Below are 23,407 nucleotides of genomic sequence, written 5' to 3'. Positions count from 1 at the left end.
CCGCTCGAAGCATTTTACGATAGTTACAGGTCAGAGTATCAGTTAAGATGTTAAGAATAATAAGCATCTCTGAAAATGTTTGCAATGAACAATTTCAATATAATCTAGACAAAAACGAAAAGTAAAAAGATAGTTACGGATCAGGACTCTACGGAGCCCCGCAGGGAGAAAAAAAATTAAGACGGACTTTTGCGAGATCCCGAGTTTGTTTTGCGAGATCTCACAAAAGTCCGTCTTAATTTTTTTTCCTCCCATGTCCCCTGCGGGGCTCCATAGGACTCCCTGATCCGTACCGCACATGTGCAGGTGTTTTCTTCTTCTTCTGTTTTGTCTAATGGCAGTTTACTCCCCAGTGTATGAGGATACTGCCCCCTGCTGACCGAGTGAATGAGCCCTATGAACTAGCGTCATTACAAACGTGTGTTAAATTTGATTTAGTGATAGTTGAGTGTGTTTATGCTCGTCTGTGTGCAGAGGATTGTTGGAATAGTGATGATGATGTCCACTATCACTGTCAATTGCCAGTAAACACTTCATCTGGCTGCTGAATCATCACGTGACATATTACAAAGTCTGCATTATTAACTCTGTAATTAGGCGCCTGAATTCATGAAGCATGAATTTGTTTGTAAACGGATTATCCATTGTTTAAATGTCGAAAAGGAGGCAGATCTGTTGAGAAATGCTAGGAGCTAACTGGGTGCTAACCGTGTCACTCAAATACATTAATCGTCGCAATGTTGGCAAAGAGAGGAAGTGACGTAAGATTTGTGCATGCGTAGTACCAATCGGGTTGCCGGTACGGATCGGGTAGCCGGTACGGATCGGGTAGTGACAGTGCGTCCTTTTGCCAGCATGTGAACTGGTTCCTGCTCCGGGGCTGATCCCAGAACCCTCAACGATTCTTCAGATATTTCACACTGAAGCTGAAAATGATCACAGTAACTGTCATCTGTCCGGACTGTAGCAATCGCCCAACAGATTTTTTTCCCAATTGCATCATTGCGGCTTTGCCATACTGGTCCACCTGATTGTCATAGTTTGTTTGAGAAACAAAGAGAAAGACGAGGACAAAGGACGATGGAAAGAAGCTAAAAAAAAAACGGAGAAGAGACACTAAAAACCTGCTCGATCACCTGCTGGGAAAAAAAGCTAAAAATACCTGGCATCTTCTAACAAACCCCGCCCCCTCTGACAGCAGTGAGCAGTGGAACAATTCAAGATTCAACCGTTCAGCTGTCGTCAGAGAGTTTCCACATGGGTGACGAATGGCGTACGTGCTCTGCAGAGAAGCACAAAGAGGCCTGCCGAGACACGACTGCAGACAGTTGCACAACCTTCACACACACACACACACACACACACACACACACACACACACACACACACACGCTCACGGTCAGGTAACCTGGTGCTTGTCACTCTGCAGACGCCTTCATCGCTCTCATCATTGTCCTCTGACCAGCTGATTGGTCCGTCACCGTGTGCAGAGGGCGACCTTTGACATTTCACGAGTCAGTGTTACAGCAGGCAGGTCGATGCAGGTCACAGAGGAGCACGCTCGGTTCAGTGCGATTACTCATGCTGCAGCACATTCCTGCGCTTACCTGTCTCTTCCTTTATTGGTGAATCATATCAGGGAAACAAGGGCCTGATATGATTGAAAAAAATCCTCTTTCAATGTTTAGAGATCAGGTCTGAGTGACGGCTCTCTGCACGCACCTCATTCAGGCTCAGGGAGGGGCGGGGCCATCGGTCGGGGTGAGAAAAGGAAGACAGGATAAAGACATGCTGTGGAAGAGAGACGGAGATTAATCCGGTCTGACGTCATTAGCCGTGTCTGAGCTCAAACTCTGCTGCAGGTCCATAAATCAAACGATCACTGTGGCATCACTGAGAGTTAAAAACTGTCTAAATTCTTTCATCTTTAATAAAATGATCAGCGTTCTGCTTTACCAGGTGTAACAATTAAGTTTAACATCCAGGCATCCATGAAAACGGAATTTAAGACATTTAACGGAGTTAGAAGTTAGCAGGTAGTTAGCTTCTATCTAAATACAATGTAGCATGTTCTGACTGAGAGATTTCTGAAAAAGTCAAACGTACAGCTCTGCTATCACTTCCAACATAAATGAAGACAGAAACTAAACAGCAGTGATGTTTGCAGGGTTACTGAAGTTGGGCTAGCTGCTATATAATGATGTGCTACATGATCGCTAGCGACACAGCTATGTTAGCATAAACAGTGAAGCTGGAGGATGAACACTAACTTCTTTCCACTCGATAAAAGTTAACGTGAAGGTTCCTGATGGTTAGAGACAAATGCAGTCGCATGGCAGGATGCTGTAAACGGACCAAACTTCAGTCAGGAGAACAACTGAGATAATCCATCCACAATACGAGGTTAGTCATTCATATACTGCTGCTGGGGCTGCAGTTACATCGTAAGGGTTTAAACACTGAGCTTTAAAATGAACAGTGGTAATAAAAGCCGAGGGAGGCCGGCAGTGATCACTGACTGTTTTTAGGGGCTTTTTAGATCAAATAGAACAAGATACAAAGCATTAAACATGTTAAAAACACAAACGCCGTGTTAACTGCAGACTACTTTGGGCCCGGAAGCAGGATTCGTCACGTCGTCACTTAAAGACCGAATAACTGATATGATTCAGTGCAGGGAGGTCTATTAACACATAGTGAGTGAGGAAGAAACACCCAGTGCATCATGGGAATCCCCCGGCAGCCTACACCTATTGCAGCATAACTAAGGGAGGATCCAGGGTCACCTGGTCCAGCCCTAACTATATGCTTTAGCAAAAAGGAAAGTTTGAAGCCTGATCTTGAAAGTAGAGATAGTGTCTGTCTCCTGAATCCAAACTGGAAGCTGGTTCCACAGAAGAGGGGCCTGAAAACTGAAGGCTCTGCCTCCCATTCTACTTTTAAATACTCTTGGACAGGGGTCTCAAACTCCAGCCCTCGAGGGCTGTTGCAACACACCTGAAAAGTGCTCTAATGGGGTGGTATGGTACTATAAGGTCATTAAGATGAGATGGGGCCTAAAAACTGAAGGCTCTGCCTCCATTTTTACTTAAACAACATGACGACGTCTCTGCAGACGACGTGCTGAATAATTGTGATTATTAACAATAAACTTTATTCCTGCTGAATGTTCACAGATGCTGTTTGAATCGTGACGTTCAGAGATCGTCTCCACCAACGATCTGTCTCCTGCTGAAGCTCACAGACACACAGGTGTGTGTGTGTGTGTGTGTGTGTGTGTGTGTGTGTGTGTGTGTCTGTGTGTGTGTGTGTGTATGCATCTGTGTGTGTGTGTGTGTGTGTCTGCGTGTGTGTGTGTGTGTGTCTGTGTGTGTGTGTGTGTATGCATCTGTGTGTGTGTGTGTGTGTGTGTGTGTGTGTGTGTGTGTGTCTGTGTGTGTGTGTGTGTATGCATCTGTGTGTGTGTGTGTGTGTGTGTGTGTGTCTGTGTGTGTGTGTGTGTCTGTGTGTGTGTGTGTGTATGCATCTGTGTGTGTGTGTGTGTGTGTCTGCGTGTGTGTGTGTCTGTGTGTGTGTGTGTGTGTGTGTGTGTGAGTCTGTGTCTGTGTGTGTGTGTGTGTGTGTGTGTGTGTGTGTGTGAGTCTGTGTGTGTGTGTGTGTGTGTGTGTGTGTGTGTGTGTGTGTGTGTGTGTCTGTCTGTGTGTGTGTGTGTCTGTGTGTGTGTGTGTGTGTGTGTGTCTGTGTGTGTGTCTGTGTGTGTGTGTCTGTGTGTGTGTGTGTGTGTGTGTGTGTGTGTGTGCGTGTGTGTGTGTCTGTGTGTGCGTCTCTGTGTGTGTGTGTGTGTCTGTGTGTGTGCGTCTGTGTGTGTGTGTGTGTGTGTGTATGCATCTGTGTGTGTGTGTGTGTCTGTGTGTGTGCGTCTGTGTGTGTGTGTGTGTGTGTGTATGCATCTGTGTGTGTGTGTGTGTCTGTGTGTGTCTGTCTGTGTGTGCATCTGTGTGTGTGTGTGTGTGTGTCTGTGTGTGTGTGTCTGTGTGTGCGTCTGTGTGTGTGTGTGTCTCTGTGTGTGTGTGTGTCTGTGTGTGTGTGTGTCTGTGTGTGCGTCTGTGTGTGTGTGTGTGTCTGTCTGTGTGTGCATCTGTGTGTGTGTGTGTGTGTGTGTGTGTGTATGCATCTGTGTGTCTCTGTGCGTCTCTGTGTGTGTGTGTGTCTGTGTGTGTGTGTGTCTGTGTGTGTGTGTGTCTGTGTGTGCGTCTGTGTGTGTGTGTGTGTCTGTCTGTGTGTGCATCTGTGTGTGTGTGTGTGTCTGTCTGTGTGTGCATCTGTGTGTGTCTGTGTGTGTGTGTCTGTGTCTGTGTGTGTGTGTGTGTGTCTGTGTGTCTGTGTGTGTGTGTCTGTGTCTGTGTGTGTGTGTGTGTGTGTGTGTGTCTGTGTGTCTGTGTGTGTGTGTTTTGGACACAAACAGGAAACAGACTTGTGTGTTTCTCTTCACAAACTTTATTTTAGCTTCATTTTGTCTTCAGTGCTCAAACTTTCACTTCCCAGTTCAGAATCAAACTTTCCAGTTTCCCTCTGACGCCGCGCTTCTCCTTCAGCGGCGGCGCGACTCCTCGTCTTCCTCGCCAGCTTATCTCTGTCCCTCGTTTCACTTTCGTCTGTCCCGCGCTCGCAGCCAGCTGCCTCATCGGCACATCTGTCCGGTATCAGTTAACGTGCTCACGCCGTCGACGGCTCACGGCGCTCTCGTGGCTCCGACTGCTCCGTCTCTACGTCAGAGAGGAGCAGCGAGTCGAGGAGAGCCCGCTGTGATTGGTGGGCTCAGAAGTGGCATAATAAATAAAAACAGGAAGAAATAAATAAATAGAAAACGTCTCTACATCAGCTCCTCGCCATCACGGCGGCTCAGTCCTGCGTCTGCAGCGTCCCGGCCAGGCGGTCCCAGTGGGTGAAGTACGGCGCAAAGTTGCACTTGGACTTGAGGTGGTGAAGGTCGTGGTGGCGCGCCCCGCCGTACAGCCCCAGCGGCACCAGGCGGTGCGTGGCCCACGGCAGGTCGTAGCCGCAGTGATCCTCCACCGACAGCCAGATGTTGACCACGAAGAAGGCGAGCTCGGTGAGCGGGTGGCAGCCCAGCAGGAGGGGGTTGGCGGCAGCGAACAGGCCCAGGCTGAGGGTCTCCCAGGTGCCCGAGTACTCGGCGGTGAGGGCGGAGGTGGAGGTGTAGGTGTGGTGCACCTGCAGGAGGAGGAGAGAGAGCGTGAGGTGGAGGAAGAACAAAGGCGTGACACCGTCACCACCGCCATCGTCCTCGGGGACTCACCTTGTGGAAGGTGCGGTAGAGCCAGGGCACTCGGTGGTGCAGCAGGTGCCAGGCGAAGCTCTGGAAGTCAAAGAGCAGCAGGCACACGAGCACCTGAGCCAGCAGGTGCGGAAGGGGCGGGGCCTCCTCGGTCAGGTGCACCGGCCTCAGGTACCAGTGCAGCACGGTGAGCGGGAAGATGAAGACCAGGTGGTTGTAGAGCGTCAGAGCCAGGCAGCGCCGCACCGACGACCAGCTGACGGAGCTCTGAGGCTGCAGCTTGTACCTGAGCACCCACGCCCACCTGGTGGACAGCGCGTCCAGCAGCAGGAAGGGCAGGCAGAAGGACAGGTAGACGCAGAGCGAGAAGAGCACGGGGAAGAAGGGCGAGCGCAGGAGGGGGGCGTGTCCCAGCACAAAGGTCCACAGAGGCTGCAGCAGCATCGCCATCCTTCAGTTTGTCTCACAGTCGGAGCTCTGCTCGCCTTCATCACCACTGCTCCATTTAATCAGGCAGCAGGCCCCGCCCACACAGCGTCAGCAGCAAGAACCCGCCCTGCCGTCCTTATTGGGATGTTTCCTACTTCCGGAGGGAAAATGGAAAACCCTCCCTCCCACACTCCCACTTCCACATTCCACAGCAGGCTCTTTCACTGTGCACTGAGGATTGTCCCTGTGAGAGCCGCTCACCTGCTTCCATTGTTGGCAGGTTGAGCACGTGTGTGATGTTTACACGGGCTGAAGCAACCTTTAGCTACAGCTGCGGTGTTAGCCCGCGCTGCCACACCTGAGCCGTGCAGGTTCACACACCTGAGGCTCTAAGTGAACATTAAAGAAGCTGTGCTTCAACTTTGTGGTGCGTGAGAGTCTGTACCTCTGCTGAAGTACAGGATGTGTGTACTTGTGTACTCGTGTGTGTGTGTGTGTGTGTGTGTGTGTGTGTGTCAGCATTATGAGAAATGAATGTGTGAGCTTACAGTGGTTCAGACTCACTGAGGATGATGATGACAGGTTGTTTCCTCTGATGATGAAGGCTCACATTCCTCGCCGTCTCTTCTCGTCACATGTCAGTCGAGCGTCGCGAGGCATCACAAATGTGCCGTAAAGCTTTATAAAAGTTTGCGTGTTTCTACAAACTTCATCTTTTGTGTTTTTACAGATGTTTCATGATAAATAACATAAACAAGTATTTACATGTTTAAAATAAGAACATGTCCAAACACTGATGCATGCTCTGTTCACCTGGACGCTGCGTCTTCAGCGGACCAGGAGGCGGAGTCAGTACTGGATTCATAATCACAAATATTATTATGTAATATTATTAAGCTAAAAATCGTATATATTTAATCTTCACTATGAAAACATTAGGAAGCTCTTGGCTTTACCTTTTGAAAAATAAAAGTTAACGATCGATGATCATATTGGAATAAATAATTAGATTTAAGATAATAACACTGCACACGTTTAATATTACAAATATGAAATGCAGCTTTGTTTAATGATGTCATCATAGTGCTGACCTGCAGTGGGATTTGCTGTATTTTTCCTTTAAATCCAATTTATTCAGATATAATTATTAAACCTACAGAGAGATATTCACGCTCTGAACGACATAAACGATAGAAGAATGAGATTTACCAGAGCAGCTCTTCGACATTTGTCTTAACATCGAATCCTCTAAAAATAAACCACAACATCAAAACATTTGCGATGACAAAAGTTTAAATTGTGTTTCTAACTGCTGCTTGTTAAAATTCACGTTCTCTGTGAAACGAAACAGAAAAATGAAGTTTCAGCTACTAACTCACAGCTTCCCAAATAAAGTCGGGATGAATTTGGTGATGTGGAGTTTTCTGCTAATCACAGAGTTGTTCCTCGGAGTTCCCCTGGGGAATCCGTGTGGGTGGGCCTGGTGGCTAAAGTAAAGCGCTGCATGCACGTGTGGGAGGATGACGCAGCTGAAGTAAAGATTACATCAGGGACAAACGACTGTGTGAGTCTGGAGGAAGTCTGCAGAGCTCCTGATGTTTCTGTTGATCCTGGCTGAAGGAGCAGCTCCACAGAATACATACACTAAATTCCCAGAAACCACACACACACATATCTGTGTGTCAGTAAGTGTGACGCTCGCTAACACTGCCACTGAAGAATGAACCAGAATCGACCCCGATGACTGCTCAGTTCCTCTGAAAGTGAGTGGGTGGTGTCAGTGGGTGGAGGTGATAAAGAGCACATTTTGTTTTCTCTGGGTCAGTTTGTAGTTTGAAACTCAAGTTATTTTTATAATTTACATTAACAGATGTAAATACCTCCACCCTGTCACGCCTTATCTGATCAGATAGGAGCAGCGCCTCTCCAGCGATCAGCTTTTTATAACTCACTTCCTCCCTCGAGTCGGCTGTAACTGTCACCATCCTGGGTCTTATGACCCAGTGTTTTGAGTTTTAGTTCTTTTGATGTTTATAGTGTATGTTTAACCTTAGTAGGTTTCCTATGTTCATTTGCTTATTAGCTCCCCCTTGTGTTTTCAACCCCTGTGAAGTCTCCCTTGCCCTTCGTGTGTTTCATGTCTGTGTGTCTTATGTTGTCAGGTCTGCGTCTCATTATATTTCCTGTTTTATTTTGAAGGAGTCCTGTGTTCCTATGTTCAATGTTTTTAGTGTTACTCTCTCCTGGTGACGTCGTTATGTTCATGTGTGTCAGCTGTTTCTCCATGTGTTCCCACTTCCCTCATTCAGAATCAGAATCAGAATCAGAATCAGAATACTTTATTGATCCCTGGGGGAAATTATTTTTTGTTACAGTGCTCCATTATAAACCAACATTAAGACAAGACAGACAATACGCTAACTAAGAATAGTACAATATATACATATACATACATAAGTCACTCATTATCCTCCTGTGTGTATTTAGTCCGTGTGCTTTCAGTCGTTCTTTGTCAGGTCGTCTGCTCATCCATGTCACAACTTCAGGAATCTATGTCAGTTCACCATGTTTAAGGTTTTTTCATGTTTAGTTTTAGTTCACCCAGTTTAGGTTATTGTTTCGTTTCACCAATGCCCTTTTGTTTGTACCTTTTTGCTAGCCTCAATAAACGGCTTGTTTTTTGTTAAAGTTTTTGGAGTCTGCGTTTTGGGTCCTTTTGTCAACACATACAGTCTGCCCTCGCCGGACTGTGACAGTAACTGCAGCAAAAGCTGGTTCTGCAAAGTATCGCCTCAGGGGGCTGAATAATTACGCACACCCCACTTTGCAGTTATTTATTTGTAAAACATGTTTGGAATCATGTATGATTTTCGGTCCACTCCTCACGTGGACACCACTTTGTGTTGGTCTTTCACCTGGAATTCCAACAAAATTGATTCATGTTTGTGGCTGTAATGTGACAAAATGTGGGAAAGTTCAAGGGGGCCCAATACTTTTGCAAGCCACTGTATTCCAGATAAATGACTTTCATCCAGAGAAAAACTTTGCAGCAGGTTGTTAGTGAGCGTTTGGGGCACGGAGTAGGTTTAAGTTCAGTCACATACCAACACTTTCAGGCTCAAACAGAGAGCAGCCGACAGATGTGAAGCTGTGGGATATGATTCGTGGTGCCTTCCCGTCACATCTGTGAAGGCTGCGTTCCACTTCTGGAGAGGCGTGTCCAGCTTCCTCGTTAGTCACCACAGATGCTAAATCACCCTTTGCTCTCTGTTCAGAGCCTGAAAGTCTGAGTGTTGGTGGCGACCCGAGCAGGTGCAGGACAAACATGTTCCAGTCGCAGCTTTTCTGTGTTGGGACGAGTACAATGATGGTGGACATCAAGACACCTGAGCGCGGACGTTTGCTTCTTGAGGCGGGAGACGAGGTTTCATGGAGGCTGTTAACGTTTTTAATAATATCACGTTAATGTTATTTTTTAATTGACGTAACGTTACAAGCTGACGTCAGCTAGCGTCAGCTAGCGTGTGATGTTACAAGGTTCAAGCTCAATGTCAGTTTGAAATGGTGTCACTGTCAGTTAAGATGCTGCAGGTTCCTAAATGAACCACGTTGTTCAGTAAGTGCTGCTTGTGACCACGTATTCTGCAGATACGGAGCTTTGTGTACACGGTGAGCTCTAATAGGTTGGCTCAAGCAGCATCTTGAGGAAGGTCGCGCTGTGAGTCATCCGGTGCGAGGATGTTTTCAGGTCACCTGTTGTCTGTGAGCCTGCGGGGGTGAGGCGTCACAAAGACGGGCACAGATCAACCATTAATGCCTGAATAGCCGGTGGATACTGGGCTCCACGCTCGGCTTCCTTCGTTGGTCAGTGGTTGTTTTTTTGGTGGTTGATTCTGATTCACGCTGTTTCTTCAACATAAAGCTAGAGAGAGCCGCCAAAGCTGAACCGCAGAAACACAAGAAGCAGCTGTGACCGTCAGCCTGACTGCAGCTCTGTGTTAAGCAGACTGAGCTGTCGAGGCTGATTATGAACTAAGGTGTTTATCCTGCTTTTTAGCGGGAACGATTATTTGAGCAAAGATCTCTCGGTGACAAACGTTCACCAGCAGGGAGATTTACACTTGGCTTTTTTATTGGCAGAAACTTTTCACAGGTTTTTATTCATCTGAAATATTCTGAGATACTTTGCAGAGCTGTGTGTCTACAGACGTCCTGTGTAATTAATAAACTGAACCCAAGTCTCACAAATTCCCGTGTGTAGAAACATTGTTCTTGTATAAACTATCTTTATAACAGTTTAGAGATCTACAAGAGGGCTACTGACATCAGAGAAATGAGATTCAGATCGTTTTAAAAAGCCAGCTGTTTTAACTGTTAATGATTATGTTTAGTTTATGTACCCGAGTGTGAATTTAGCCGTCACACTGTAACATACAACACACTGCCTGAAGAGCATGTCTGTCCTTCAGGTCTTTGCTGTGCTGATAGTCACACACATGCAGGTCACAGAGGAGCACGCTCGGTTCAGTGCGATTACTCATGCTGCAGCACATTCCTGCGCTTACCTGTCTCTTCCTTTATTGGTGAATCATATCAGGGAAACAAGGGCCTGATATGATTGAAAAAAATCCTCTTTCAATGTTTAGAGATCAGGTCTGAGTGACGGCTCTCTGCACGCACCTCATTCAGGCTCAGGGAGGGGCGGGGCCATCTGCTGCGACCGGTCAGGGTGAGAGAAGGAAGACAGGATAAAGACATGCTGTGGAAGAGAGACGGAGATTAATCCGGTCTTTAAGTCATTAGCCGTGTCTGGGCTCAAACTCTGCTGCAGGTCCATAAATCAAACGATCACTGTGGCATCACTGAGAGTTAAAAACTGTCTAAATTCTTTCATCTGTAATAAAATGATCAGCGTTCTGCTTTACCAGGTGTAACAATTAAGTTTAACATCCAGGCATCCATGAAAATGGAATTTAAGACATTTAACGGAGTTAGAAGTTAGCAGGGAGTTAGCTTCTATCTAAATACAATATAGCATGTTCTGACTGAGAGATTTCTGAAAAAGTCAAACGTACAGCTCTGCTATCACTTCCAACATAAATGAAGACAGAAACTAAACAGCAGTGATGTTTGTAGGGTTACTGAAGTTGGGCTAGCTGCTATATAATGATGTGCTACGTGACCGCTAGCGACACAGCTATGTTAGCATAAACAGTGACGCTGGAGGATGAACGCTAACTTCTTTCCACTCGATAAAAGTTAACGTGAAGGTTCCTGATGGTTAGAGACAAATGCAATCGCATGGCAGGATGCTGTAAACGGACCAAACTTCAGTCAGGAGAACAACTGAGATAATCCATCCACAATACGAGGTTAGTCATTCATATACTGCTGCTGGGGCTGCAGTTACATCGTAAGGGTTTGAACACTGAGCTTTAAAATGAACAGTGGTAATAAAAGCCGAGGGAGGCCGGCAGTGATCACGGACTGTTTTTAGGGGCTTTTTAGATCAAATAGAACAAGATACAAAGCATTACAGTTTTTTCTGAATGCTTAAACACTAACTGTGATTCCTGTAGCACAATCTCTAAAACTATTCAGACTTATAGCAAAACCACTCACTGAGTTTGCAAAACTAAAAGCACAAAAACTGCTTTGCACTCAGTTTGCAATTTTGTAACACACACTTTGCAAAACTGTAGGCAGAATTCACTGCACAACACTCAATTACCAAATTTCCAACACACTCCTAGCAAAAGTATACACATGTATGGCTATCATTAACACTAATTTGCCAACTGTCTGGCACACTTTCACATGTGAAAACTTCTTTAGATAATCAGTTCACTTTGCACTCAGCCTAAGCACTATAATACAGGTAAGCTGTGTGTGCGGAGTACAATGGAGGGAGCAGAAAGAGTGAGAAGTAGAGGAGGCCGAGGAAGAGGACGTGGAGGTGAAGAAGTAGGATGAAGAGGACGACAAGGACAAGGAGGAGCAAGAGGAAGACGAGGAGGGGGGAGAGGAAGATGAGGAGGGGGGAGAGGAAGGGTAGGAAGAGTAAGAAATAGAATTGCTGATGACATCAGAGCTACAATAGTGGACCATGTCATCAACCGTGGAATGACCCTGAGGGAAGCTGGCCAACGGGTCCAGCCTAACTCGAGCCGCTACACTGTAGCAAGCACCATAAGGACATTTTGAAATGAGAATCGGTGAGTACAGTCACTTCGCACTAAGATTTGTAGCACTGCCATATGCCAATGAGAAACACACCAATACCATTGATGTAAAAATACTGAAATTGTTACTTTACAGAATTGCTAGATGACCAGATGCTGGGGCAGAGGAAGCATGTTCACTGCAGACCAAGTAACCCATATAGTCATTATGGCGATTGCAAATAATCTTATACTTGGAAATAAACACTTGTGTTTATTTTGATGTGTTTGAATAAACAGCAGTACTTGAAGTTTGGATCCCTCTATGCTTATGGATCTATGACAGAAGTATGAGCTCACACTGACATAGCCTACCTTGTGCACAGAGAAAGCAAAAGCCAGATGTGTTTTGTATTCATACCATCAGTGTGCAGTTGGCGCATTGTGTGCTTAGTAGATGATGGCTTGTGTGTACTGTTTGATATGGAAACACCATTTTTACGAAGGTGTGAGGAGTTAATCTAGCTGTGTTTGCTTTTGCAAGAGAACTACAATGTTTTGATGATTGGGTGACAGGTTTTCTTATTTGTGTGAAGAGTTTTGCAAAATTAGCCAATAGTTACAAAAAATGTGCTTAAGCAATCAGAAAAAACTGTAAAACATGTTAAAAACACAAACGCCATGTTAAATGCAGACTACTTTGGGCCCGGAAGCAGGATTCGTCACGTCGTCACTTAAAGACCAAATAACAGATATGATTCAGTGCAGAGAGGTCTATTAACACATAGTGAGTGAGGAAGAAACACCCAGTGCATCATGGGAATCCCCCGGCAGCCTACACCTACTGCAGCATCACTAAGGGAGGATCCAGGGTCACCTGGTCCAGCCCTAACTATATGCTTTAGCAAAAAGGAAAGTTTGAAGCCTAATCTTGAAAGTAGAGATAGTGTCTGTCTCCTGAATCCAAACTGGAAGCTGGTTCCACAGAAGAGGGGCCTGAAAACTGAAGGCTCTGCCTCCCATTCTACTTTTAAATACTCTTGGACAGGGGTCTCAAACTCCAGCCCTCGAGGGCTGTTGCAACACACCTGAAAAGTGCTCTAATGGGGTGGTATGGTACTATAAGGTCATTAAGATGAGATGGGGCCTAAAAACTGAAGGCTCTGCCTCCATTTTTACTTAAACAACATGACGACGTCTCTGCAGACGACGTGCTGAATAATTGTGATTATTAACAATAAACTTTATTCCTGCTGAATGTTCACAGATGCTGTTTGAATCGTGACGTTCAGAGATCGTCTCCACCAACGATCTGTCTCCTGCTGAAGCTCACAGACACACAGGTGTGTGTGTGTGTGTGTGTGTGTGTGTGTGAGTCTGTGTGTGTGTGTGTGTATGCATCTGTGTGTGTGTGTGTGTGTGTCTGTGTGTGTGTGTGTGTCTGTGTGTATGCATCTGTGTGTGTGTGTGTGTGTGTATGCATCTGTGTGTGTGTGTGTGAGTGTGTGTGTGTGTGTGTGTGAGTCTGTGTGTGTGTGTGTGTGTGTATGCATCTGTGTGTGTGTGTGTGTGTGTGTATGCATCTGTGTGTGTGTCTGTGTGTGTGTGTGTGTGTCTGTGTCTCTGTGTGTGTGTGTGTGTCTGTGTCTCTGTGTGTGTGTGTGTGTGTGCGTCTCTGTGTGTGTGTGTGTGTGTGTCTCTGTGTGTGTGTGTGTGTGTGTGTGTGTGTGTGTGTGTGTGTGTGTGCGTCTCTGTGTGTGTGTTTTGGACACAAACAGGAAACAGACTTGTGTGTTTCTCTTCACAAACTTTATTTTAGCTTCATTTTGTCTTCAGTGCTCAAACTTTCACTTCCCAGTTCAGAATCAAACTTTCCAGTTTCCCTCTGACGCCGCGCTTCTCCTTCAGCGGCGGCGCGACTCCTCGTCTTCCTCGCCAGCTTATCTCTGTCCCTCGTTTCACTTTCGTCTGTCCCGCGCTCGCAGCCAGCTGCCTCATCGGCACATCTGTCCGGTATCAGTTAACGTGCTCACGCCGTCGACGGCTCACGGCGCTCTCGTGGCTCCGACTGCTCCGTCTCTACGTCAGAGAGGAGCAGCGAGTCGAGGAGAGCCCGCTGTGATTGGTGGGCTCAGAAGTGGCATAATAAATAAAAACAGGAAGAAATAAATAAATAGAAAACGTCTCTACATCAGCTCCTCGCCATCACGGCGGCTCAGTCCTGCGTCTGCAGCGTCCCGGCCAGGCGGTCCCAGTGGGTGAAGTACGGCGCAAAGTTGCACTTGGACTTGAGGTGGTGAAGGTCGTGGTGGCGCGCCCCGCCGTACAGCCCCAGCGGCACCAGGCGGTGCGTGGCCCACGGCAGGTCGTAGCCGCAGTGATCCTCCACCGACAGCCAGATGTTGACCACGAAGAAGGCGAGCTCGGTGAGCGGGTGGCAGCCCAGCAGGAGGGGGTTGGCGGCAGCGAACAGGCCCAGGCTGAGGGTCTCCCAGGTGCCCGAGTACTCGGCGGTGAGGGCGGAGGTGGAGGTGTAGGTGTGGTGCACCTGCAGGAGGAGGAGAGAGAGCGTGAGGTGGAGGAAGAACAAAGGCGTGACACCGTCACCACCGCCATCGTCCTCGGGGACTCACCTTGTGGAAGGTGCGGTAGAGCCAGGGCACTCGGTGGTGCAGCAGGTGCCAGGCGAAGCTCTGGAAGTCAAAGAGCAGCAGGCACACGAGCACCTGAGCCAGCAGGCGCGGAAGGGGCGGGGCCTCCTCGGTCAGGTGCACCGGCCTCAGGTACCAGTGCAGCACGGTGAGCGGGAAGATGAAGACCAGGTGGTTGTAGAGCGTCAGAGCCAGGCAGCGCCGCACCGACGACCAGCTGACGGAGCTCTGAGGCTGCAGCTTGTACCTGAGCACCCACGCCCACCTGGTGGACAGCGCGTCCAGCAGCAGGAAGGGCAGGCAGAAGGACAGGTAGACGCAGAGCGAGAAGAGCACGGGGAAGAAGGGCGAGCGCAGGAGGGGGGCGTGTCCCAGCACAAAGGTCCACAGAGGCTGCAGCAGCATCGCCATCCTTCAGTTTGTCTCACAGTCGGAGCTCTGCTCGCCTTCATCACCACTGCTCCATTTAATCAGGCAGCAGGCCCCGCCCACACAGCGTCAGCAGCAAGAACCCGCCCTGCCGTCCTTATTGGGATGTTTCCTACTTCCGGAGGGAAAATGGAAAACCCTCACTCCCACACTCCCACTTCCACATTCCACAGCAGGCTCTTTCACTGTGCACTGAGGATTGTCCCTGTGAGAGCCGCTCACCTGCTTCCATTGTTGGCAGGTTGAGCACGTGTGTGATGTTTACACGGGCTGAAGCAACCTTTAGCTACAGCTGCGGTGTTAGCCCGCGCTGCCACACCTGAGCCGTGCAGGTTCACACACCTGAGGCTCTAAGTGAACATTAAAGAAGCTGTGCTTCAACTTTGTGGTGCGTGAGAGTCTGTACCTCTGCTGAAGTACAGGATGTGTGTACTTGTGTACTCGTGTGTGTGTGTGTGTGTGTGTGTGTGTGTGTGTCAGCATTATGAGAAATGAATGTGTGAGCTTACAGTGGTTCAGACTCACTGAGGATGATGACGACAGGTTGTTTCCTCCGATGATGAAGGCTCACATTCCTCGCCGTCTCTTCTCGTCACGTGTCAGTCGAGCGTCGCGAGGCATCAGAAACCGGAGAAATGGCGGTAGGTGGTTCCGGTCCGTGTAAGGATGTCGGCTCTTCATTTGTTGACTGCACAAACTGTCGACTCAGGAGCTGATGGGATTTAAACATCGTGCCAGTTTGAGCCACACAGGTTCTTCTGCTGTTCTCAGTCTTTTCTATATCTGATCGCAATAAATAATAATAAATAATAACATCTTCATTAAGGAGGCGTTCCTTCTTCATTGTGATAAAAAACTGAGTTTATTGATGAAACATTTGGAACTTTACTTTTCCAGAATCACAATAAAACATTTCAGTTTCATTTCACTGAAACATCAGGAAGTAACGATGATGTAACGCAGCCGTCCTGCTGCAGGGCGCCGCGCCGTGGCGAAATATCTGCTCTATTTACAAGAAACATCAGTAAAATGACAAAACCTGAACATGTTAAATGTAAAGCTGTGAATAAACTTAAATCACATGCAGTCACAAATGTAACAGTAACAGTTATTAGTGTTTCACAGATAAGTACTGAAAGTTTCTGTAACTGAAATAAGACTAATTATGGTGTTGGGAGGTCAGATCTTCGTTCTGAGCAGGAAGTGGTTTATGGCGGAAACGCTGGCGAGGACATTACAGAGTGTGGGACGCTTCAAACGCACAGCGTGGACTTTTCAGCCTTTTGGGAACGAAACAGCCAGAAACAAGAGAGAGCAGAGCGGTTTTAGCGTGAACCGAGTGACGACAAAACGCAGCTATTATGTTTATTTGTGAACACCGGGGAGGTGGCAGCGACTGTGGTTAACACACTCTGACGCACACTCCAGCAAAAAGCGAAGACAGCTCCTTCATTTTCCTTCTGTTGTGTTCATCAAAAGCCACCTGACACCGAGAACGTCCGATTTTATAACCAGCTGTTTGAAACACAACTATTTGTTTTGTCATCACAATAAATGAAGGAAATAAGCGTGTGCTAAATGTCTGAGAGGTGGCACTGACACTGAATCTCATCCTTCTGTCATGTACGTTGCTCAGCTTAAATATTTCTTTGTTTTAATAAGTGAAATTACATCTGAAGTCATAAAGTGGATTCAGAGGACAAATACAGCAAAGCAAACTGTAGCAATGCTGCAGTTCAGCTCTGTGATCACATCATTAGATGAGGTGACGTAGCCTCTGTTACAGTTTTTTACAGATGCTAGGACACATGTCTCAATACTTAGGTCACGTTTGCAAAACTCCTCACACAGTGAGCACAACAGAAGTCTATGTGGGCTAAACTGAGGACCAGTTATCATTGTTTTGGCACAAAATGCATTCAATGACTACATCTCTCAAATTTCATGAATTATCTTCTCACTCAGACACAACAACTGCCAAAAATCTTTGTACGTACAGGACATTTTGCATGTGCTTACATACTGTTTTCAAAACTGTTAAACTTATGGCCAAAACAATAACACAATGCAAAACTTGAAAAGAGCAAAATCCAACAGCAATATTTTATTGAAACATATTTTAAATCTAAAAATGCAGTTTAACCAGCCACAGCTGATTCTCATTGTAGATGAACATCTGCACAGGTGTTACTCCTTCAATTGTTCAACTCCTTCAATTCTGGCAGCCAGAAGATTCTTTCCTAGGTGTGTTGCCCATAGATGACATGAGATGTGATGTGGATGAGAACCTGTGGCCAAATGGAGGAGACCGAGTAGATTAGCATTACTATTGTATGTGTATCAGTGGATGGTGTGTATACAAATTCTTGTATTTTGGGATTACTTAGTGCAAAAAAATAAAAATACAGAAACAAATATTAACGAATTCTGCATGATGTCTGATTCATTCCAGTAACATATATTGAAATTATAAACAGAGATGTGTCCTTGTTTTACACAAGAAAACACTGTAATGCTACATGTTGTTAGTGTTTTTTAGGTCATTGTTTTGTGGGTGACAAAGTGTGTTTGTCGGCTGTCAACCTTTGCTAGTGTTCTGGAAGAATGAGTTTATTTGAGACCTGAATGAAGTGTTTTGGTAGTTGTAGTGCATTTTGAATGTGAAATGAACTGCTTTGCCAAGCTGACGGTCAGTTAGGTGGATTGTGTGAAGAGTTTTGCAAAAGTGACCTAAGTATTGTGACATGTGTCCTAGCAGCTGTAAAAAACTGTAATCCCACAGAGGACAAGCTCCCATTGTTCCAGCAGCAAAGGAGCCAGGCAGCAATAAACACACAGATGGAACATTCATGTCCAAAAACAGAAGAAAATATAAAAATATACATGTAGAAGAAATATATAGATAAAAATATATGTCCATGTGCTCCCACGGAGGGCTGGGATGTTAACAGCAGCAGGTTTTCAGCTTTGAGAGATTTTTGTCTTATAAACCGAGTTTCTGTGCACGATGGATTATTTTCTTATATTAAAGATTTGAATGTAAAAGAATTTTCTGGATCCGTGATGAGAAGAGACGACTGTTCTCAGGAATCATCAGGGGAACCACAGCCTGTCATCATCATCCTCAGTGAGTCTGAACCACTGTACGCGCACACATTCCTTATAATGTTGACACACACACACACACACACACACACACACACACACACTGGTTTAGCCTCCCCTCGCTGTGATGAAGACCCTCCCCCTCATGCAAACACACGCCTCCATAAAAACAGCACACATGTCTGATCTTACTGTAAAGCACTTTGTGATTTTTATCTGTGAAATGTGCTATATAAATAACTTTTACTTACTTACTACAAATATTTCCTTCATCTCAGAAATGTGAAGCAAGAATTTCAAATAAAATGCAACAGAAATAAAAAACCAAGAAACTCAGTCAGAAAAGGATTTGGTCAGATTCCAGGTCTCAGGCTGTAATCACAGCGCGGGGGGGCAGGAAGTCTATGAATGTGTGTGCGCTGCTTGAAACAGAAAGTGCAGCAGCACAAAGAGGAGATTAAATGATAACAGCATGTTTGTGCGGCTCTGACTCACTCGGTCTCCCACGCGCTCCACAGCCTTTCCAAGGACCAGCGTTTCTCCTGAAGTGACGTCAGATTCCTGCTGCGCGCAGATTTCATGTCATCCTGAAACACACATCGGGATTTTCTGGCCTCGCTCCACCAGCTTCCCGACTCCCGAACACATGTTTATCACATCTCTTTATCTCATTCTCAGCACACTGCAGCTTTCAGAACAGTTCAAACGTGTTTCAGCACTAAAGCCATTAAAACTTTTCACTCAAATCACTTCAACTCTGATCAATTCAAAGTTTTCATCCCCGTTTTAAAACTTGGACAGCAGATCTGATCCACGTTCACTGGCTGTGAAACCACTTCTGTGGGTTTGCATCATAATCGGGAAGAAAGATGACTGAACACGGTTGTTGATCTGAGGGTTTCACAAACTGCTGACTTGTTGGGACACGACAGAGAAAGCGTTTCTCACACAGCGATTTGTTTCCCAGCACCGAGCTGAATCTCAGCCACCAAGCAGCAGACCCGAAGAAAAACGTGGGTCAGCCCGGTCCCAGCAAGCTGTACCTGATAAAGTGATTTGTAGCATAGGCATGGGTGTGACACGCACCTGAGAACGTGTCGAACTGAAGGACGCGTCGCTGTGGACTGAGCATGCTCACTCTGCACAGGCAGGAGGTAACGCAGTACAAATACTGTGTTTCTCTACTTAAGTAGAATTTTCAGGCATCTGTACTTTACTTGAATATTTATTTTTTAGGAACATTTTACTTCAAAACTTGGTTTGATTCGAGGGGAGCTAATATTTCGTCACAGCCTCCTGTTCTGTATAATCTCCATATTCAGGGCTGAACGTGAGCACGTTCGGCACCACGCTGCAACGACTGCAGGACTGGAAGCTGCAGTTAATGGATTAATAATAATGGATTGGATTTATATAGCACTTTACAAGGCAGCCAAAGCGCTTTACAATGCCACTATTCAGTCACTCTCACATCCACACACTGGTGGAGGCAGCTACAGTTGTAGCCACAGCTGCCCTGGGGCAGACTGACAGAAGCGAGGCTGCCATATCGCACCATCGGCCCCTCTGGCCAACACCAGTAGGCAGCAAGGTAAAGAGTCTTGCCCAAGGACACAACGACCAGGACAGAGAGCCTGGGGATCGAACCGGCGACCTTCCGGTTACAGATGCGCTTGCGGTACATCAGCATCCAGCTAGCCCGACTGAAGAGGAGCGAGCGCAAAGGCAGTGACGTGGGGAAATGTGCAAGGCAGCTCTACAAACATCAGCAAACACACAAACTGTTGTGTGCAGTTTGTCTCACAGTGTGTTGCAGATAAAGTCCAGCTGCTGTGTGTGACAGGGAGAGGAGAGACAGAGAGCTAAGTTCACTCAGGGATGGAGACAGGAGAATAATGTCAGTGTAGAGACATCAGCCAGGACACTCATCAAACATCTGCTCACATCTGTTGTGTACAAGCACAGAGAGCAGCAGGTCAGCTGATCACAGCCTGCACACCAAGGAAACGTAGTGCAGCTCTCAGTAGAAATGACTGAGTTTGATTGGTGTGGGAGCATCGCAGTGTCACATTCCCCCCCCACACACACGGTGGATTCAGGAGGTGGTGTGTAACCCTGACTGAGCTCATGTTCCTCTTTAGAGTCACCCTCCACATGCAGGCAACAGGAAGTAGATTCATCTATATCCTGTGTGCTGATATTATTGTATTACAACATTCAGAGAACACAAGGTTCAGTTAGCTTTGCACAAACAGAGCTGTTCTTTGTACTCTGAGTACTCTTCAGGTAACGTTTCAATTTTACTCGAGTACAGACTCAGTACTTCAGCTTTAATGGAGTAGTTTTAAACAGGAGTATTTGTATTAATACTTGAGTACAGAACGTGTACTTTTACCACCTCGTTCACTCATCAACTTTGAAGGACATCAACACAACAATACACACAAATCTGTGTGCGTCTGTGTGTGTGTGTGTCTGTGTGTGTGTGTCTGTGTGTGTGTGTGTCTGTGTGTGTGTGTGTGGGTGCGTCTGTGTGTGTCTGTGTGTGTGTGTGTCTGTGTGTGTGTGTCTGTGTGTGTGTGTGTGGGTGCGTCTGTGTGTGTCTGTGTGTGTGTGTCTGTGTGTGTGCGTCTGTGTGTCTGTGTGTGTGTGTCTGTGTGTGTGTCTGTGTGTGTGGGTGCGTCTGTGTGTGTCTGTGTGTGTGTGTCTGTGTGTGTGCGTCTGTGTGTGTGTGTCTGTGTGTGTGTGTGTCTGTGTGTGTGTGTCTGTGTGTGTCTGTGTGTGTGTGTGCGTCTGTGTGTGTCTGTGTGTGTGTGTCTGTGCGTCTGTGTGCGTCTGTGTGCGTCTGTGTGTGTGTGTCTGTGTGTGTGTCTGTGTGCGTCTGTGTGCGTCTGTGTGTGTGTCTGTGTGTGTCTGTGTGTGTGTGTCTGTGTGTGTGCGTCTGTGTGTGTGTTTCTGTGTGTGTGTGTCTGTGTGTGTCTGTGTGTGTGTCTGTGTGTGTCTGTGTGTGTGTGTGTGTGTGTGTGTGTGTGTGTGCGTCTGTGTGTGTGTGTCTGTGTGTGTGTGTCTGTGTGTGTGCGTCTGTGTGTGTCTGTGTGTGTGTGTGTCTGTGTGTGTGTGTGCGTCTGTGTGTGTGTGTCTGTGTGTGTGTGTGTCTGTGTGTGTGTGTCTGTGTGTGTCTGTGTGTGTGTGTGCGTCTGTGTGTGTCTGTGTGTGTGTGTCTGTGTGTGTGCGTCTGTGTGTGTGTCTGTGTGTGTGTGTGTGTGTGTCTGTGTGTGTGCGTCTGTGTGCGTCTGTGTGCGTCTGTGTGTGTGTGTGTGTGTGCGTCTCTGTGTGTGTGTTTTGGACACAAACAGGAAACAGACTTGTGTGTTTCTCTTCACAAACTTTATTTTAGCTTCATTTTGTCTTCAGTGCTCAAACTTTCACTTCCCAGTTCAGAATCAAACTTTCCAGTTTCCCTCTGACGCCGCGCTTCTCCTTCAGCGGCGGCGCGACTCCTCGTCTTCCTCGCCAGCTTATCTCTGTCCCTCGTTTCACTTTCGTCTGTCCCGCGCTCGCAGCCAGCTGCCTCATCGGCACATCTGTCCGGTATCAGTTAACGTGCTCACGCCGTCGACGGCTCACGGCGCTCTCGTGGCTCCGACTGCTCCGTCTCTACGTCAGAGAGGAGCAGCGAGTCGAGGAGAGCCCGCTGTGATTGGTGGGCTCAGAAGTGGCATAATAAATAAAAACAGGAAGAAATAAATAAATAGAAAACGTCTCTACATCAGCTCCTCGCCATCACGGCGGCTCAGTCCTGCGTCTGCAGCGTCCCGGCCAGGCGGTCCCAGTGGGTGAAGTACGGCGCAAAGTTGCACTTGGACTTGAGGTGGTGAAGGTCGTGGTGGCGCGCCCCGCCGTACAGCCCCAGCGGCACCAGGCGGTGCGTGGCCCACGGCAGGTCGTAGCCGCAGTGATCCTCCACCGACAGCCAGATGTTGACCACGAAGAAGGCGAGCTCGGTGAGCGGGTGGCAGCCCAGCAGGAGGGGGTTGGCGGCAGCGAACAGGCCCAGGCTGAGGGTCTCCCAGGTGCCCGAGTACTCGGCGGTGAGGGCGGAGGTGGAGGTGTAGGTGTGGTGCACCTGCAGGAGGAGGAGAGAGAGCGTGAGGTGGAGGAAGAACAAAGGCGTGACATCGTCACCACCGCCATCGTCCTCGGGGACTCACCTTGTGGAAGGTGCGGTAGAGCCAGGGCACTCGGTGGTGCAGCAGGTGCCAGGCGAAGCTCTGGAAGTCAAAGAGCAGCAGGCACACGAGCACCTGAGCCAGCAGGCGCGGAAGGGGCGGGGCCTCCTCGGTCAGGTGCACCGGCCTCAGGTACCAGTGCAGCACGGTGAGCGGGAAGATGAAGACCAGGTGGTTGTAGAGCGTCAGAGCCAGGCAGCGCCGCACCGACGACCAGCTGACGGAGCTCTGAGGCTGCAGCTTGTACCTGAGCACCCACGCCCACCTGGTGGACAGCGCGTCCAGCAGCAGGAAGGGCAGGCAGAAGGACAGGTAGACGCAGAGCGAGAAGAGCACGGGGAAGAAGGGCGAGCGCAGGAGGGGGGCGTGTCCCAGCACGAAGGTCCACAGAGGCTGCAGCAGCATCGCCATCCTTCAGTTTGTCTCACAGTCGGAGCTCTGCTCGCCTTCATCACCACTGCTCCATTTAATCAGGCAGCAGGCCCCGCCCACACAGCGTCAGCAGCAAGAACCCGCCCTGCCGTCCTTATTGGGATGTTTCCTACTGCCGGAGGGAAAATGGAAAACCCTCACTCCCACACACAAACGGCTGCTTGTCTTTGAACGTGTTATTGTCGGGGAGACTTCACACAAGTTTGTCAAAGCCACGCCCCCCGGTGCGTTCCTCCTCAAAGGTGATTAAAATCATCAAAGAGGTTTAAAAACATGTTTTTCTGCTTATCTTGCGTGTTCAGCTCTTTTAGATTAAAGATGAGCTGAAGAATAAAATCTGAATTCCAAAACATCTCGAGGATTCCTGTTGAAATGTTACCGTGGTGACTGTGACCCCCTCGCACTAATGACACGTGAGTGCTCGAAGAAGGGGTCAGGTGTAGAGAGTGCATGAGGTGAGGTGCTGTTCTAAATAAAGTTTCATCTTCCTCTCTGAAAGAATCAACGTGAAGCCTCACTGAAGTCCAGCCAGCCTGTACCTGTGCTGGGCGGAGCCTCAGAGGTACCAGGTGTCCTCAGACTGAGCTGATGTTTCTCTTCGTGTCAGAAGCGGTGATGGTGGGAAGTGCTGGTCTGAGCATGCTCACTGACTCGCTGTTAGAGATGTGCTGA

General features: G+C 47.6%; 3 protein-coding genes across 3 annotated transcripts; all 3 read right to left on the bottom strand.

Moving 5' to 3' along the window:
• Positions 1-4,477: 4,477 nt before the first annotated feature.
• Positions 4,478-6,287, bottom strand: LOC146569190 (cholesterol 25-hydroxylase-like protein). The gene is made up of 2 exons (XM_085285545.1): positions 5,321-6,287; positions 4,478-5,235 (listed from the first exon to the last, which is right to left on the bottom strand). Exons 1-2 carry the CDS (start codon positions 5,747-5,749, stop codon positions 4,903-4,905), a joined length of 762 nt encoding a protein of 253 aa, XP_085141671.1. The 5' UTR covers positions 5,750-6,287; the 3' UTR covers positions 4,478-4,902.
• A 7,392-nt stretch (positions 6,288-13,679) lies between these two features.
• On the bottom strand, positions 13,680-15,086 carry LOC146569189 (cholesterol 25-hydroxylase-like protein). Its single transcript, XM_085285544.1, has 2 exons — positions 14,523-15,086; positions 13,680-14,437 (listed from the first exon to the last, which is right to left on the bottom strand). The coding sequence occupies exons 1-2, from the start codon at positions 14,949-14,951 to the stop codon at positions 14,105-14,107; spliced, it is 762 nt and encodes a 253-aa protein (XP_085141670.1). The 5' UTR covers positions 14,952-15,086; the 3' UTR covers positions 13,680-14,104.
• Positions 15,087-21,442: 6,356 nt separating this feature from the next.
• On the bottom strand, positions 21,443-22,960 carry LOC146569188 (cholesterol 25-hydroxylase-like protein). The gene is made up of 2 exons (XM_085285543.1): positions 22,286-22,960; positions 21,443-22,200 (listed from the first exon to the last, which is right to left on the bottom strand). Exons 1-2 carry the CDS (start codon positions 22,712-22,714, stop codon positions 21,868-21,870), a joined length of 762 nt encoding a protein of 253 aa, XP_085141669.1. The 5' UTR covers positions 22,715-22,960; the 3' UTR covers positions 21,443-21,867.
• Positions 22,961-23,407: the final 447 nt, after the last annotated feature.

The sequence above is a fragment of the Mchenga conophoros genome, linkage group LG8 (genome assembly GCF_057382185.1).
Source record: "Mchenga conophoros isolate Kocher_MC1m ecotype Shallow Benthic linkage group LG8, M_conophoros_male_GT1.1, whole genome shotgun sequence".
Taxonomy (NCBI): Eukaryota; Metazoa; Chordata; class Actinopteri; order Cichliformes; family Cichlidae; genus Mchenga; species Mchenga conophoros.
The sequence above is the reverse complement of the archived record's forward strand: the minus strand, read 5'-3'. Positions and strand labels throughout refer to the sequence as shown.